The sequence below is a fragment of the Ostrinia nubilalis genome, chromosome 3 (assembly GCF_963855985.1).
Source record: "Ostrinia nubilalis chromosome 3, ilOstNubi1.1, whole genome shotgun sequence".
Classification (NCBI taxonomy): domain Eukaryota; kingdom Metazoa; phylum Arthropoda; class Insecta; order Lepidoptera; family Crambidae; genus Ostrinia; species Ostrinia nubilalis.
The window spans coordinates 4,923,331-4,941,492 of NC_087090.1; the positions used below are offsets into that span (position 1 = coordinate 4,923,331).

Here is an 18,162-nt window from a genome sequence, read left to right on the forward strand (position 1 = left end):
GCGTTATTATGATTGAAGAATAACCTCCCAGGAGTTGTGTGGAGAGGCACACTCCTCGAACATTGGCAAGTGTGTAAACATTTTCCATCTACAAGAAGTTTCGCAAGTGACTATGTTGACAAAGGTCTGCCGCCATCGATAATGACTAGTGGATGTACGAGTAATTATCGCAAGGAACATTGCATTTTGAAGCTCGTAAGAGATTGTTAGGTACTGATGAAACTACAGATCGCTGTCCTATTTGATGCAATTTGATTCAATCAATTGTGTCTATGTCGGATTGTGTAAATCATGGTCCGAGAAACCGATTTTGATTTTGATTTGGTTAGATTTTGTTGTGATGATTTCTCATATCCTCAATCGTTTCAGCCAAATGACGTCTACTGCTGTATGCTGGATTTGTCCTGGGCCTCCACTAAGAATTTCCACAACGACCGGTCTTACACTGAGTGCTTTCCGTGACCTTTGCTTACTTTAATCGTCAGTCTACCTAGATCATGTCTCTCAGTCATGGTCCTCGTCGTAGTGCTGGTGCGCATATTCCTGTAATTTTGAGGGCGGTGCCCCCAGCTCCAGATCCACGCTGTAGTCTGGAGTTGGCATCGTCTGTAATGTCCCATATTCTCTAATACTGACCGTATATCATGTCTCGCAGCTCGTAGATGGCCTGCAGGCGTGTGTTGGGGTCCTCGCCGCAGTACTGGCGAGCGTATTCCAGCAGTTCTAAGGGCTACGACCCCAGCTCCAGGTCTACGCTGTAGTCCATAGTTAGCATCGTCTGTAATGCCCTATATTCTCTAATACTGACCGTATATCATGTCTCGCAGCTCGTAGATAGCCTGCAGGCGCGTGTTGGGGTCCTCGCCGCAGTGCTGGCGAGCGTATTCCAGCAGTTCTAAGGGCTACGACCCCAGCTCCAGGTCTACGCTGTAGTCCATAGTTAGCATCGTCTGTAATGCCCTATATTCTCTAATACTGACCGTATATCATGTCTCGCAGCTCGTAGATAGCCTGCAGGCGCGTGTTGGGGTCCTCGCCGCAGTGCTGGCGAGCGTATTCCAGCAGTTCCGAGGGCTACGCACCCAGCTCCAGGTCTTCGCTGTAGTCCAGAGTGGGCATCGTCTGTAATGTCCCATATTCTCTAATACTAACCGTATTCATGTCTCGCAGTTCGTAGATGGCCTGCAAGCGCGTGTTAGGGTCCTCGCCGCAGTGCTGGCGAGCGTATTCCAGCAGTTCCGAGGGCTACGCACCCAGCTCCAGGTCTTCGCTGTAGTCCAGAGTTGGCATCGTCTGTAATGCCCCATATTCTCTAATACTGACCGTATATCATGTCTTGCAGCTCGTAGATGGCCTGCAGGCGCGTGTTGGGGTCCTCGCCGCAGTACTGGCGAGCGTATTCCAGCAGTTCTAAGGGCTACGACCCCAGCTCCAGGTCTACGCTCTGTAGTCCATAGTTAGCATCGTCTGTAATGCCCCATATTCTCTAATACTGACCGTATATCATGTCTCGCAGCTCGTAGATAGCCTGCAGGCGCGTGTTGGGGTCCTCGCCGCAGTACTGGCGAGCGTATTCCAGCAGTTCTAAGGGCTATGCCCCCAGCTCCAGGTCTTCGCTGTAGTCCAGAGTTGACATCGTCTGTAATGCCCCATATTCTCTAATACTGACCGTATATCATGTCTCGCAGCTCGTAGATGGCCTGCAAGCGCGTGTTGGGGTCCTCGCCGCAGTGCTAGCGAGCGTATTCCAGCAGTTCCGAGGGCTACGCCCCCAGCTCCAGGTCTTCGCTGTAGTTCAGAGTTGGCATCGTCTGTAATGTCCCATATTCTCTAATACTAACCGTATTCATGTCTCGCAGCTCGTAGATGTCCTGCAGGCGCGTGTTGGGGTCCTCGCCGCAGTGCTGGCGAGCGTATTCCAGCAGTTCTAAGGGCTACGACCCCAGCTCCAGGTCTACGCTGTAGTCCATAGTTAGCATCGTCTGTAATGCCCTATATTCTCTAATACTAACCGTATATCATGTCTCGCAGCTCGTAGATGGCCTGCAGGCGTGTGTTGGGGTCCTCGCCGCAGTGCTGGCGAGCGTATTCCAGCAGTTCTAAGGGCTACGACCCCAGCTCCAGGTCTACGCTGTAGTCCATAGTTAGCATCGTCTGTAATGCCCTATATTCTCTAATACTAACCGTATATCATGTCTCGCAGCTCGTAGCTGGCCTGCAGGCGCGTGTTGGGGTCCTCGCCGCAGTACTGGCGAGCGTATTCCAGCAGTTCTAAGGGCTACGCCCCCAGCTCCAAGTCTTCGCTGTAGTTCAGAGTTGGCATCGTCTGTAATGTCCCATATTCTCTAATACTAACCGTATTCATGTCTCGCAGCTCGTAGATGGCCTGCAGGCGCGTGTTGGGGTCCTCGCCGCAGTGCTGGCGAGCGTATTCCAGCAGTTCTAAGGGCTACGACCCCAGCTCCAGGTCTACGCTGTAGTCCATAGTTAGCATCGTCTGTAATGCCCTATATTCTCTAAAACTAACCGTATATCATGTCTCGCAGCTCGTAGATGGCCTGCAGGCGTGTGTTGGGGTCCTCGCCGCAGTGCTGGCGCGCATATTCCTGAAGTTCCGGGGGCGGCGCTCCCAGCTCCAGTTCTACGCTGTAGTCCAGAGTTGGCATCGGTTGTATAATACCCTATATTCTCTAATACTGACCGTATATCATGTCTTGCAGCTCGTAGATGGCCTGCAGGCGCGTGTTGGGGTCCTCGCCGCAGTACTGGCGAGCGTATTCCAGCAGTTCTAAGGGCTATGCCCCCAGCTCCAGGTCTTCGCTGTAGTTCAGAGTTGACATCGTCTGTAATGCCCCATATTCTCTAATACTGACCGTATATCATGTCTCGCAGCTCGTAGATGGCCTGCAAGCGCGTGTTAGGGTCCTCGCCGCAGTGCTGGCGCGCATATTCCTGAAGTTCCGGGGGCGGCGCCCCCAGCTCCAGATCTACGCTGTAGTCCGGAGTTGGCATTTTCTGGAATTAATTGGCAAAAGTGAGTGGGTGAGTCTTTGATGAGATTAGTTTGTTTAAAAAAACTTATTTCCGGGCATTGGTGCTGCCGGGTCTAGATTCGATTTCTACACGAAATTCACTTATTATTAAGTAAATAAATAAATGCAAACTGAAGTTCCATTACATTCAATTCCATTTTTATAAGCACAGACGACAGTGATGGCACATTGAAACATTTTTTCCAAAAACGTCCTTTAGCTTGACTTGTCGTCGTGTAGTCTGTTCTTTTTGCATTTTTACATATCTTGAATATGTGTGAAATCTTTGTAAATCACACAGGCTTCTTTATTGTCTTATCTACATTGTTTTAGACCAGCGTTATAAGCCTAATTATTTTAATTATCTCCCGGAGAATGGGAGCGAATGCAAGACATCTTGCAAAAATGCCGTCCCATTATTTAATAGTTTCATAAGTGACAAATTAGACGAAAACCTAAATTACTGCATCTTGTACGATAAAAATAATAGTGTGCGATAAGTCGTGGGAATGAGAATGTGCAGTGAAATAACTCGGAGGGTATAATATTCATCCATTGTTGCATTTATGAGTCGAGCATAAAGGAAATGCGATAGTCGCTTGGCCTTGTGCGGCTGTATAATTTAAATTTTATTTTTAACCCGTCTGCGGAACATTTTTGTCCTTACATACAAGCCAGTCTAGTCTGGTTAACTTACGTTTTTAAGAGACCTTCACCGACTAAAGGCAAGTATTGAAAACAATATATTCTATAGCTTCTCAAGTGATTAACTAAAATTGAAAGCGCGTGCCGCACACATCAAACCCAAGGTGATTTCCTTAAAAATTGCCACACAACCTACAACTACACCATACCATAACAATAACCAATCAAAACATGATGAGGAGGAAATACTTTATTGATTTTGGAACTACGTAGGTGTTATTATTTACTATGTCTATTGTATGAGAAGTTCTTACTAACATCAGAAACCCATTAGTAAGGTATTTATAGAAATTATAATGTAATAACCATAACGTATGTAAGCATCATTTCATGCCTAATGATAATGCCATTTACTTCTACTTAGCAATTTTCCATAGGTAACGTGTAAACATCAATATATAGAGCGTAAGTTAGCTTTTTATAGGTAAGCTTTTAAGTAGCTTTAGTTTATTTTTTGTATGTTTGTGCATAATTAATCAATGTTGAAATACATTTTCCAATTTTCTATTGAGTTGTGTGTAAAATTAAATAGTGTTGTTAAAAAGTTTTTATGGTGAAGGAACTGGCAGGCTAATTTAAAAAAAAAGATTTTATTTCGTTAATGTAAAATTAAAGGGTAACATTAGACAGACAGGTTCATCATTATTATTATAATAGAATTTGGGGCTTGTTCAAATAGCCATACCAAGTTTTCATGCGCCTAGCAACAGCGCACAGCGACGAGTTCAGTTACAATATAATTTTCTGAAATTATGTGTAAAAGGACAATGGGCAAAATGGTACCCGGCTCCAATAGATATGTGTCTAGTATCGTTTGAAAGGTCTTACCAAGACGAACAACATTTACTATGGCCACCAGCCTCAGATCTGGTTGCGTTCGAAGATAAAGATACTTTTTGTGTAACCTAAGTATCATACAGTATGAAGGGGGACGCACTCGGGGCAGGGCACCGACGAGATGGTCGGACGCGGTGAGGAAGACGGTGGGCGGGAGTTTGCATCGTGCGGTTCACACAGCTTATGACCGCAGTCTGTGGAGGAATACTATCTGTGGTCGCGATCCTCATCGAGGAAGAAGAAGAATAACTATCATACGTGTCCATCGTATGGTACTTAGGTTATGCGAGGCAGGAAGGGTTTACTGCTCCAGCATCCTTCCTTAACTCTATAATTATTGATGGGGATAATTGTGAAATAAATATTTTTATTTAAAGAAGTACTACCCCCTTATTAATAAAAAGTTACACCTAGGAAGAACCTTGGATTAAAATGACATTTCCATACCAAATGACAATTTAAGCCAGAATTCAACTAGGGTGTAACTTTTATTAATAAAGGGGTTAAAGTTTTATTACTTCTTACGGGTTTTATTATGAGTTGCTAAAGCGAATAAACCCACAAGACCCAATAAGTCCACCCACAAGATGGACCGACGACCTCATAAAGGTAGCGGGAAGGCGCTGGATGCAGGCCGCCACCAACCGGCCATTGTGGAAATCATTGGGGGAGGCCTATGTTCAAATGGACGTCCTATGGCTAAAATGATCATGATGATGATGATGAAAGCGAATAAAGGGCTAATAGCTTGGGTAGTTCATCGTAGGTATAATCCTTTCCTTTCAATGCTTCTTTTAGTTATATTAATAGATTGTATTCATAATACATACTCGTATACATGGATGATTGTGTTATACTTTCATTATAATACTTAGTGGAATTACTGCTTTCAAAACGTGAATTAGAACTGGCCCCATAGCAGACATTTTCCTACATCTAAAGGCCTTTTAAAATATATATTGGTTATGGCTATTGGAGCGGGTACCACTTTCCATACATTTGTGCCCATCATCCTTTATTACCTCGCGGGATTGCGGGCTCAACTTGCTTTGACTTTGTGCCCTTAAATTGTTTACAAAAGCCACATTTCATAATTTTGTTCAATCTCGATTTAAAATATTTTGATCCTAAACGTCAGTCGTCACCAAGCACAAAAAGTATTAAAGCACTTTGAACAAATGAAAGTAAATTTGTTATGATGTCTTAATTAATAGTATGATCTTAAATTGAAAGTAGGTAGTAGTTTTTATGTAACCGGAACGTACTAAATGTTCTAGCAACCGGTGTGGGCGGCGTTATCGTTGCATACAAAACTGGTTGTGTTTAACTATGTCATCTTTCCACTAAAACAATCGTGTTAGATATGGCTATAAATAGAGTTTGCATAAACTTGCAATCTCCATCTAGGTTGTGACATAATTGCATTTATTGATTTCTAGATTGTAACATAACAAGATTGCCGAATGAACAACAAAATAAATGCTTACCCAGAATTCCGAATATAGGGGACATTATATCCAAGATTTACCTAAAATACTTATATCAGGAAAAACGCGCGATTTTCATTTGTTTTAAAGATGTCGCGTTGATTTCTTTTTTAGAATAATTGAGCTGCGATGTTCATTTGTTTTTCCGATATCGTACCTACATCATTAGATTCTTTTTTATAACGTTTCATTGATTGTTCCGATGTTTATTTATTTTCATGGGTATTCTTTCTTTGTTTTTAACAATACCCACTAATTACCTAACTTTTTATTTTTAATGTCAACTCTACCATTTTTTCTTGTAGGTATACGTTAGATGACACACCACTCCTTTTTTGGCTACATTTTGCCAATAAATAAACAAATGTTCGTTATCTGATCGGTGATCTCAGTAGTGCCGTAACCTAAGCAGTCCGCTGATGTAACAGCTGGTTTAAGTTTTGTGGCGAGCTTGTATGACTGGTACTGGCTATGCAAAAGGCTCTACGACATTTAACCATGTAGGTATGCATTACCTATGGTAAAAATGTTTGACACACATCATACTAAAGACTAACTATTATGTAATAATTGGTAAAGATCAATGATATTTAAGTAGGTGTGGACCAAAATAATCTTCCAATTTGACATGTTGGGAGCTTTTAAATTGGAAAATGCCAATGAAATAGACGAAAAAGCGATGTCATAGCTTAATACATAATTTATAATTTAATTTTTAAAATATAAACGGGCACCTATGTATTAATTGCAGCCTGTTTGATCTAATTTAAACTATTGCATAAATTAAAACTATGATACAATTGATTATGCAATTATGCATGCAGTCTTCGTTAGTAGAACGACCAGTGAAAGGTTTTTTGGTCTTGTCATAAAAATGCAGTCATGTCAGTTCAAACTTCAAACTATAAAGCTTCCTTCGATGGCGACTTCCGTCTATCAATGTGGGTCTCTTACGATAATAATAGTCCATGTGGTACTTTTAAATACTGTTAAATAAATATATTTTTCAGCAACTTAATAATGAATGTACTAATTAGGTATACAAATTACTTTGATTCTATAACAACACTAAAATTATTTAAATTCTTCCATTAGATTTCCCGAAACGTGTAGGAACACTACACTCATAATCAAACTTCATTAAAATTTGTAGTAGGTATTCACAAACCGTTACTATGTGCCAACTTTTATGGCTTGAGTTCAAAATTGCCCTTTAACTTTGGTAGGTAACCGCACCTACGCAGTTCACTGGAATAATCAAATAAGTAGTAAATGTAGTAGATTCTTATTTTCATGGCAATAAAGGCCACAAGATCTTAAGCTTGTTTTTAGCTCACAATGCTTCATCGCCTCACACAGAACTTCATAAGAACCGATTCCAAAAAATCTAAATAAGTACAGAAAATTCCGTCTGGATATTGCGAGCGACGACCTATGATTTGGTTAAATAACAATACGCACTGCCTAAATTCATAGCCAAGGGAATAAGCCTAATCTTAAGCTGTGAAGAGATTTCCATTTGATTTTATTATTTTCTTACGGAATTCCCGACCTTTTCCTTTTGTTGTTCTAATAAATTGTTCGCGTCACTCAACCTTTTATCTGCGTTCCGTACCTGCCTGTGTCTTGCTCATGTTTTGTAGTTATAAAATATTTTTGACGTATTTATAGACAAATTCTGCGGGCAAAACACAATCCAGTCGTCTGTCATCGCCAGCGATCGCTTGACGCAAATAATGAAACAATACATTTTAACCGTCCATACTAAAGAGCCGTCTATTGTAAATATAAATTAAATAGGTATTTGTTACGGGACGGATCTGTATAAAGCTCATTAAAACAATTTTATTTGTATGTAAATATGTAATATTGAACATGTTATTCGCTTCGAACGATTCTAAATGCAGAATTAAGCTCAATACTATGAAACTTTTTATATCCGATATTTTACGCCTTTAACCTATATATGCCCAGAACTATTTAGGTCCCAGATTTTTATGTAATTTGGTATATTTACTCTATATAGGCCCCTAATCATGAACCACGATGAGTTTTTGGATTTCAGTACTTGGAACTATTTTTTTTTCAGCTGGTCGAAAACGACCGCCTGGGCATATATGAGACTAGAATATAGATGTTCGTGGTATAGTGTATTTTCAAATAATAGTCGTATTCATCATAGAATTAGTTCACAAATTTAAACAGATTATAGCAAATAGTGTATAGTAATCATATTTGGTTTATTTAGGAACTTGAATAATAATACAGTTAGTACAATTTAGGCTACAAATCATTTTTCATGGAGATTCATACCGCACTTACTGCATTTCTTCACAGTAATGTTTTTGCATACTGCATAATTTCTACGAATCTCACCGGTGAGGATCAAATGCTCAGCATCATACCTCCTTACACTTAGTGGTATATTAGACGGCACTGGGCGTGTTGAAGGTCCAGGCTGAGTTCAAGGAGATCCATATTTTGGAAGCAAATTTCTAGCAATTTACCCTCGAAACTCCATAGTTATTATTGACGGTGACATCAATCAACCATGTGAGAATACCGTAAACCGTTTTTTTTCCTTCTCATCAATAACTTTGCCATAATAGCGAGATCACATGGAGCATTTGTTAATACTTTAGAGATTCGAAGGTAAAGTGCTAGAAATTTGCTTCTAACAAATGGATCTCCTCGAACTCAGCCTGGACCTTCAACACGCACAATCCCTCTAATATACCACTAAAAGGCGGTATGTGTGCTTAGCATTTGATCCTCACCGGTCAGATTCGGAGAAGTTGTGCAGTATGCAAAAACAAACAAGTGTTTTGCAGCATTTCATGGCTAAATTGTACCAACTGTGTAATTATAAAAGTTCCTAAATTAACCAAATATCATTATTTTACACTATTTGCCATAATTTGATGAAATTATAAACTAATTATATAATAAACACTACTTTTATTTGAAATACTATATACTACGAAAACCTACATTCTGGTCTCATATATGCCCATGCGGTCGTTTTCGACCAACAGAACTTTTGTAACAAATAACAAAGCACATATTTATATTTTCACAACACTTCTTACTTATTTACCTTGGAAATATATTCATTTCATTATTTCAATCGCAATAATCGTTCAAAACAGAATACATAAAAGAATACTTAGAGTTTTGTGAGACTGGGTGCACTAATTTCAACTACAAAAAAATCGTTGAAGTTCAATGTCAAATTCGAAAAAAACTGGAGGCGAATGAACTTATTAAATGTTATATTTGACTAGGAAGTTCTTTTAAGATTATATTTGTGGCATAAAAACAGAAAACAAACGTACAGTTTTTTTTTAATTAGCATCGCAAGAGAACATGTACCATTGGGTCGTTTTCGTGCCTCTGGGCATATATGGGTTAAAACTTGTCATTTTCATTTGATATACACAAATTAGGCACAAGAGGTAGTCAATTGACCATTTAATCTTGAGTGAATAGGCGCAGTCACATTTTATTCAATTGCAAAATGATTTATGGACATTTAAAAGGCAATTACATACAGCGACAACGATACAACATTCAGCTCTTTTATCTACAAATAATACAGTGAACGTTTAGTATTTTTATTGCACTATCTAGCTGTAGTAAAGTGCCGGGTACAACGCCTAAGTGATCTCTAGATGCGACGTTTGTCACGGCCGAGTAGTAAAAACTAAAACATATAATGATTTCAACAGCGGAAACGATCATAATGCAGCGAGGAAGGCAAACAAAGAATCATAATAGTGCATTATGAGAAATGGCTTTTCTATTACCTAAGCGACCGTTTCTATTGCCCTGACATAATAGCGTAAACAAACTGGAGGGTACTCAGCGACTCATTAGGCTACCTCGTCGATTTTATGGTGATAGAAACTCTACATTATTTTACGTAAAAGAGTTTTTGAATTATTATTTTCTACTGGACCCTTTTTTATACAATGAGGAACCTCTTGGCCTACATCTCGCCTTACTTGTTAATTAAAAGATCTTCGCAATTATTATTTTCTGCCGGATGTGTGTTGGCTATATGCACACTACCAACAAGATAAAATAATGTAACACCAGTTTCCGTTTTCCCTTTTCATAGAAGCTAAATGTTTATAGCACTTTCATTGACCACAAATTTTATTACCTAGTCGTCAAGTTTCTAGTACAGCATGGGAATATTGTGTATCGGGTATTCCTGTATCTACAGAAATATGTAATCTCAAACTAAACAACCTAATTTCCAGCTTTTGAAACAGTATTAGCATAGCTGTTGACCTAGGGTCATTACAACATTTTTCCTGACAACTTTGTGTTACCATCAAGATATGACACAAGAAAGTCTAGTCCAAGTTAAAAGTAAAAATCTGTTGAACATAAAAAGGAAATTTACCTTTATGGCTGAAGGAAGTTGCGTGAGCGCTGGTAATTGGGAAAACTCGACTCACGACTTTACTATTGCTTGCAATCGTTTAATCGCTTTAGGGTAGACCGGCGGGGTGGCAGAGAAAGTGCAGTGAAATGCCTATGCCTAGCCAGGACAGGCTAGACTGGTCACGACGTGGTTGTTTCTACGCGAGAATGGCTTTCCACGAGCCTGCTAAGCGAAAGGATTTAATTATAGTGCTAACATATCACTTTTAACTCAGCTAAATAAGTACTAGTTTCTTGGTAAAATAACATTGGAAATCCAGTTGAAAATTTACAACCTTACTTTGAAATATCAATAGTGTATCAATGATAATAATAGGTACATTTCCACAGTCACTTAATGGAAAACAATTTGCATTTAGCCACTTTTCTTCTTATGAAATAATCATGACATTTCATGCAGAATAGTAAGAAGTACACAGTAAAGACGCAATTCTCAGGACTATTATAATAAGTTATTGTGTATTATCGGTAATGTAGAAAATTAGCCCATAAGTATTACTCGACCGCAAAGATAGTTCAAATTACAGAAAATACGCAATAGTTAGCAGACTCTGGCTATAGTAAGTTGTTTTGCAAGGCAATGAACGGAGTAGGAATGCCTTTATATGCCTTTTCATGAACTGCTCGTAAGTAGGTACGTACCTACTTATAATGCTATGTAATTTTCTCCATTACACAGGGTTATGATTTTAACCCGCGTCATATTCGTAATTCGGAATAAGTTTGTCTGTATATTATGGCATGATGCGTTTTGCATTTATTATGCACAAGAAAACGGAGATGCTCTTGAAAGTAAAGTTCTTACAGGTATGAATATGTCAAACATGTGTGGTACTATGTTTACTTACATATATGATTTCGATGAACTGTAATGATTTAAGTATGAAATAATCATCATAGTATCAGTATTTTGATTCGATTAAATCTCATATAATCTATTACACGTGGTGAAAAGATTTGTGATCTCCAACTCCAATACCAAACAAAGGGACCACTTATTTAATTTTAAAGAGTGCCTCTTTTTCTAGTTACCAACAAACTGTATAGGTAGGTTACTATACTATAGGTACTACCATTGATTTTATCTTGTACTACGCGTTTTCTTGAGTTTGAGTATAAGTATTCAAAATAACTAACTACAATCTGCACTGCCTGAAGATACAATAAATAATACAGACAAAGGTATTTCTTAGTGACATTTAAGTTATTTTTAAAATCATGTTTACACTTCTATTATGCATTTGTGTCATTGTTTACAAACAGCATTTTATATTTTAATAATACGGCTGCGGCAAAATACTAGGTAAGTAATATAATAAGCCTACTGCACGCAAAAAGTATATTCCATTCCATTCATAAAATATTTTATGATTTTCATACTGTGTGTGACAATTTAATTTGAAGATACAAAAAATATTCTGCGTCTTAACTCTATTTTTAGTCGTATTATCAACCAGCAGATGTACTTAAATCTTCTTTTAAACATTATCTCAACAAAACATAATGCCTTCTAGGCGTTCCAATTGACACACTAGTTTTAAGCCACACGCACTTCGCATTCTTTGATAAATTAAATGTGTGACGCCTCTTATTTAGCTTTAGAAGACATAGACATAAGCATGAAATAATCTACACAATACTGTTTTTGTTTCTCACTACATATTATAAAACAAAGTTGCTTCGCTGTCTGTCTGTCCCTATGTTTAAATCTTTAAAACCACGCAAAGGATTTTGATGCGGTTTTTTTTATAGATAGAGTGATTCAAGTTTTTAAGTAGGTATAATACATTATGCCTGTACGAAGCAGGGGCGGGTCGCTAGTTAGGTATAAATATAAAATGTAATCCCAAATCTGTAGTTAGAGAAGTGCGTATAACATATTCAGTTATTCACACAATAAAAACAAACTTTCAATAGAATCTCGGCCACAAGCAAACGTCAAGCAATCTCATCGACTTCTCAAAGAACTTTGATTACATAAGTCAATCTAGTCTAACCTTCCAAATCGAAAGATCTAGAACTTTGTGAGTTGAATGACTCTTTTTAATGTGAATAATAACTCCAATACGTAACAAAAGCAAAATACCCTCCACTAAGCAGCTTTGTGGATTTTTTTGCGATGGATTCGGCATTTCTATTGAAATGGAACCTTACATGTAACTATTAAACGTTTTGTTGATGTGCTTTCAAAGCTGTTCTAGAAAATGTAATATGTAGTTATGATCGATATCAATACGCAAGAAAAAATATTGTGAATCGAAAAAAAAAGTAGTTATCGATAGACATATACGCGTGGTTGTGGTTTATAAACAAATTATAGCCCAATAGTTCATAAGTACACCAAAACTGCTATATCACGTACGTGATCTTCGTCTCTGGACCTACTGAACCGAATCAAACTTGACTTCTACATGTAGCTAGAGATAAGATCAGTCATTATGAGAAAAAATAGTTCACTGAAGTGCATGATACTTCATCCGTTTTAAAATAAAAGGCTAATGCAACAATAAACAATTATCTCTATAAATCACACTCATAACAAAGGGGCAGAGTTAATTGTGCGCATGCAAAAAGTTGTAAGTTATTTAATCTGAAACATCAGGTAAAATTTAAACGATTTCCTCGAACGCGCTATCTTTACGCATTTATCTATGCGCATAAATAAGAGGCTAGAGAAAATGTATCACACAAAATGTACTAGATCTTGAATAGACCGTTTATGGGCACTTTTATGGCTAAAACGAGTGCTAATAAATATACATATTATATAACTTTGTAATTATTTAAGTATAAATACTTTCGTCGAGTTTTGTGTTACACAGTAGCGGAAAGATTTTATTGTTTCCAATTAAATTGATTATTGGTCTGTCTTGTTTTTGTTGTTAAAATTACTTATGTTACTTATTAAAATAAACATGATAAAATAATATCATCTTTGTAACATGCAAAATAGTTGTTCACTTTATAATATTATAAAGTAACACATACACGTTTGTGACTAGTCAATCAATATGAAAAACATAAAAACGTGTAAAAAACGCTTCCTACATTCGCAACATCGTATGATTGGGCAAAATAGACGTCACCGATGTAAAGAAGTAAATAAACATAAGACGATCGCGACTGTGAAGCGCCTCGATCTTGACCGAAACTGACCTTGGGTCAGGTTTTTAACCAGCTACCGGTTGGTGTCCAGCAGACAACGAATTTTGACTTAATAGCCCGCTTGCAAAATGCGCGCTAAATAATCAACTAGCAAAACTAGTAGCCTTTACTTCCTTTGTGCTCTACATGGCCAAATGTCTATTCATTTTCAGGAAGTGTAATTATGTAGGAGTTATTTTAATCCGTGTAAGGAAATTGTGCTAAGTCAATGTATTCAAGCAAAGATTTGAATAATACACTCTTTTTTGTTAACAGGCTTGTGTTAGGTTTAAAAATAGATCCATATTTTGCTTTTTCTATAAGAGTAAGCCTAGGTTTTTCCCCGAAAGGTGGACTAAACATCCAATGATTACTTAATCATTAAGTATGTGTACACATGTTTTGTTTTGACAAAATCAAAAGATAAATAAACTCAAGCCTGTGAAAATTACCTTTAAATATACCATCTGTGTAAGTAGACGTATATTTAAGTACCAGTTTTGTTCAAGGTTTGACCTTCGCGTCGCTTTTGGCAAGCTCGGAGCAGGAGTGATCCAGAACCAGTTTCTGACATAAAGCAAAAAGAGCAAAGGAACTCGCAGCCAACGTGTAGAGCCCCTCCCGCGCATATAGCCAGGATCTACAACACCTATTCAATTTAAAACCCTAAAGTTTATTGCATAAGACTGAAAATATGTGGTGGAGGATCTCGTGGCTATGTATGGCACAACATGCATTACAAAGCCGTGCTACAACCATTTTGCACATTCCTGTGATTTTTTTCTAACAAGACTGCGAACGTACTCCCATCGATCTACTCGCATTATACACATTTAAGTCATTTACTAGCGAATAGGATCATGTGCAAGTTGTATTATTATGTTAATATTGGACGCACTTTCAATATTCACAATTAAGCTTTATCAAAAGTTCCATAGAGCCATATATTGTTGGGCAATATACATATTTCTTGACTATTTAAACGAAATTACCATTGATAACATTACTTTTATCTACCTACATTGTAAGCACACAAGGAATAAACACAATTGTTTATATCTTACACATGCATACTCTATCAATTTATGCGCATTGAAACATAAACATAAACTTTATTTATCCGCCAGACATTATGTGTCGTTATCATCTGTTATGCTGTGACCGATAGAGACGACCGAGTAGTGACGCGACGTAATGCGATACTGTTAGGCAGTGGTTATCAAACTTCTGTAATATTTATTTAATGAAAATATTAATTTTACAACTAAAATTGTATACATGCACATTCATCAACAGAGTAATCTTCACTGCGAAGACACTGATTTTCAGTGGGTGTCTTGTTTTTACGTAGTTTTTGTTACACGTAGTGTCTGATATTATGAAAAGCCCTTGAGCATGTCGTGTATAGCTATAATGTTGGAAAACTGGCAGAACAAGTTTATAGTGAACGATATGCAACACTAATAAAACTACTAGTAGAGCATGAATTCCACACATGGGCAAAAAAAATCTCAACAATGATTCTGACGTGCTGTTACCACTCTGTAGACGCATGCTAAAGGTTGAAAACCAGGGGTAATGTAAATGTGCCCTTGATCCATTTATCAGACAGCTCTCCTAGCCCAGACAGCCTACGCTCTATGCAAAACAATGTACACGACAAACAACAATAGGTTCGTATCAAGGACTTATTTAACATTTATTTCGTGTGGATCCGACTATCTGATATTTTGTTTGAGACTGTGTGAATCATTGTTCTGTTGTTGCGCAAACTTCGATACCACACTTCGAGATGTTAAGGAATTAAAAAAATTACGAACGAGCAACAATAAACAAATAAAAAGCTACAACTTCGTCTTATATTACAAAATGTTTTAATGGTTCATAACATTTAGTAAATGCTAAGATTTTGCCATCAATAAAATCTTAGTAAGAAACTGTGCTAAAATACAGCTTAGTATGATGAAGCAAACTCAAGTAGAGATTTACAATACAGGCTTTATGATTTTTTAATGAAAGTATAGATTTATACACGAATGTTATTTCATACTAAACTAAGGCTTCTTGATCAAAATTAATTCGCATCTATTTTGGCTAAAAGGTAAAAATCCACGCTTTTTGCGTTCATTTTGCGTTGGATGTTATTGTACTCAAAGGGTCTAAAGCAAAATTACAGTACCTAATGCACTCTTGGTGAGGTGACTTGCGCCGCCGGTTATTGCATTGTGTTCACTAACAAAGCGTTTGATTTAACATGTGATTAAACTGACTCAGCTCTTGTTAACCGTTTATTAAGGTAGTTATCTATTACAATTGAAAGAATAGCTACAATGTTCATAGCAATTTAATGTTTAAATGTCAGTAAAAGCATAAAATGCGTCTATTATGAATTTATTGCACAAACTGGGTCGAATATCAGATTGATAAATGTAACATCAACAATTTTATCGGAATGTAATGACGATAGTAATCATAAGCTGATGAAAATAGGTCAATCAATGTCACACTAAAATATTCACGATAGCAAAACGAAAATATTTACAATTATTTTAGAATACTTACCCACTGCAAAATATCATAATTTACTATGAAAATAGTGGGCTGAAGTCAAGACTTGCATTGTTCAAACGCAGAAATTTATTTCAGCGATGCATAAATTATACGTCACTACCATAGACGTACCTAAATGCAAAATGTTCACGCAAAAACTGCGTCTAAACGTTAAGAACTGTATCAAGACACTCTATCGCCATGTTCACCTCAATAAAATCTGTTATTGAGGTAAATAAGTAAAACACTATCCCGCATTGGTCATAACATTGCGGTCGGATAATCAGACGCAGTGACCACCGACCACGTGCGCGGAGACGAAGGTCGCGCTAACTGCGCGGTTCGTCTACGCTTTATCTTCGATTCAGCAATTAAAAAGTACTTGTAACATTGTAAGGTGCCTTTGAGATATCGGAAATGCAGGTACATATGCTGCATTGAGATAGTTTTGAACGACACTCGTGTATCAACTTATATTGCACACAGATCTCTATTTAATTAACAATTACCTAGTATTGTAGAGTTCCTGAAAAAAATGTAAATTTCGAAAGTCCATGCGATACGAATATGCTCGTATCTATATCTAAATAAACCTTGAATTATTGGGCTTTTCTTTGATTCATTGTTCATATTCAGAGCCCATCAGATATTTGTTAATTAATATAACATTGTGTGTAGAGGTCAATTCCATATTGCCCAGTCTAACGACCAAACATAATCGAATTCGGTTTTATATCTATGAGTTAAAAACCTACAACTGCATAAGTATTTGATTTCAGTAATACAAGCAAAGTGCATTATTGGATCTGTGCAAGCGCAGCTCGATTCAAGCCACCTGAGAGTGATTGTACAGGGTCATCGCAACATCGATGGCATTGCATTGCAGTCATCATATTTTATGACCCTTACGTTAAAATGCGTGTAATTACAGAAACACAAAAGTTTTGCGAAAAAACAATAATCGTAAAGCACCGTGCTGAAATATCGGCCTTTGTTTCAGATAGTGTAAGATAATAAAATTAGGCCAACCTTAGTATTTCCCTTTGATAGTAACGTTGGCTTTAAATGATAAGACTGCCTAAATTGTAATGCTTTAAATATTCATGACTCTACAGGTAGCTTTGAATGATGTTTCAGGAAAGAGTAAGTAATAATTAGCAGAAATACATTTCTGACAAGAAAAATATAAAGAATAAGAAATATAAATAAGTAAAATTAATTATATGGTGATATTATTATTTATCTATACCTAGATTAGCCACCAAGGTTACATTCAATTGACTGGGTATAGATTGATGAATGATGATAGGTTTGTTGATTTCCGTATATAAATAACAAAAATACCATACTTAAATAATATTAAAAATAGCAACTCTTTCAGTTATTACAATTTTTTTTAACATAAACTTTCTTTTTTATGAGTAAATGCAAAATAAAATTGAAAATAGATTAAAAGCGCTCACCGTATGTGTAAGCTCAGAGCAATAGCGGCGTAGGCGCACGCGCGGCGTCTCGCGCGCTCGGGCGAGGACTGCGAGCCGGCCGGCGCGCGCGCCGTCTTGACCTAGCCTGCGCAGCAAGGATGAAAGGTTTGCACACTAAATGCACTGATTCGCTGTGTGCCTTGATACGATTTACTCGTATGTCCTCGACATCGAACTGGTGAATTAATGTTGTTAAGCAAACAAAGTTAAGACCTTTAAGTTACTCGTACTTAGGTAAAAAAAAGCATCAGGAAAAAGTAAGGGAAAAGCTTAATGAATATTTAATTATTAATTGTCATATGAAACGAAAATCAAAAATTAACAAATGACAAACAACCTTTGTAAAGTCAACATGCATGTCATGTCAAAATTGATTAACCTTCGACAATCGATCGCTGTTTACTAAAGACACGAATATTAATATGACAATGATAAGGAATATAACAAACTGACAAATTGTCACCTGTTACA

General features: G+C 37.4%; 1 protein-coding gene across 1 annotated transcript in view; it reads right to left on the reverse strand.

Annotated features, from left to right (window-relative positions):
* Positions 1 to 17,776, reverse strand: part of LOC135087669 (alpha-tocopherol transfer protein-like) — a 30,375-nt gene extending 12,599 nt beyond the window's left edge. The window contains exons 1-2 of the mRNA XM_063982413.1: positions 17,671 to 17,776; positions 2,874 to 3,015 (exon numbers count right to left, since the gene is read on the reverse strand). Coding sequence (XP_063838483.1) covers positions 2,874 to 3,012 — 139 coding nt within the window. The 5' untranslated portion in view covers positions 3,013 to 3,015; positions 17,671 to 17,776. The remainder of the gene's footprint in view (positions 1 to 2,873; positions 3,016 to 17,670) is intronic.
* Between the last annotated feature and the right edge of the window lie 386 nt (positions 17,777 to 18,162).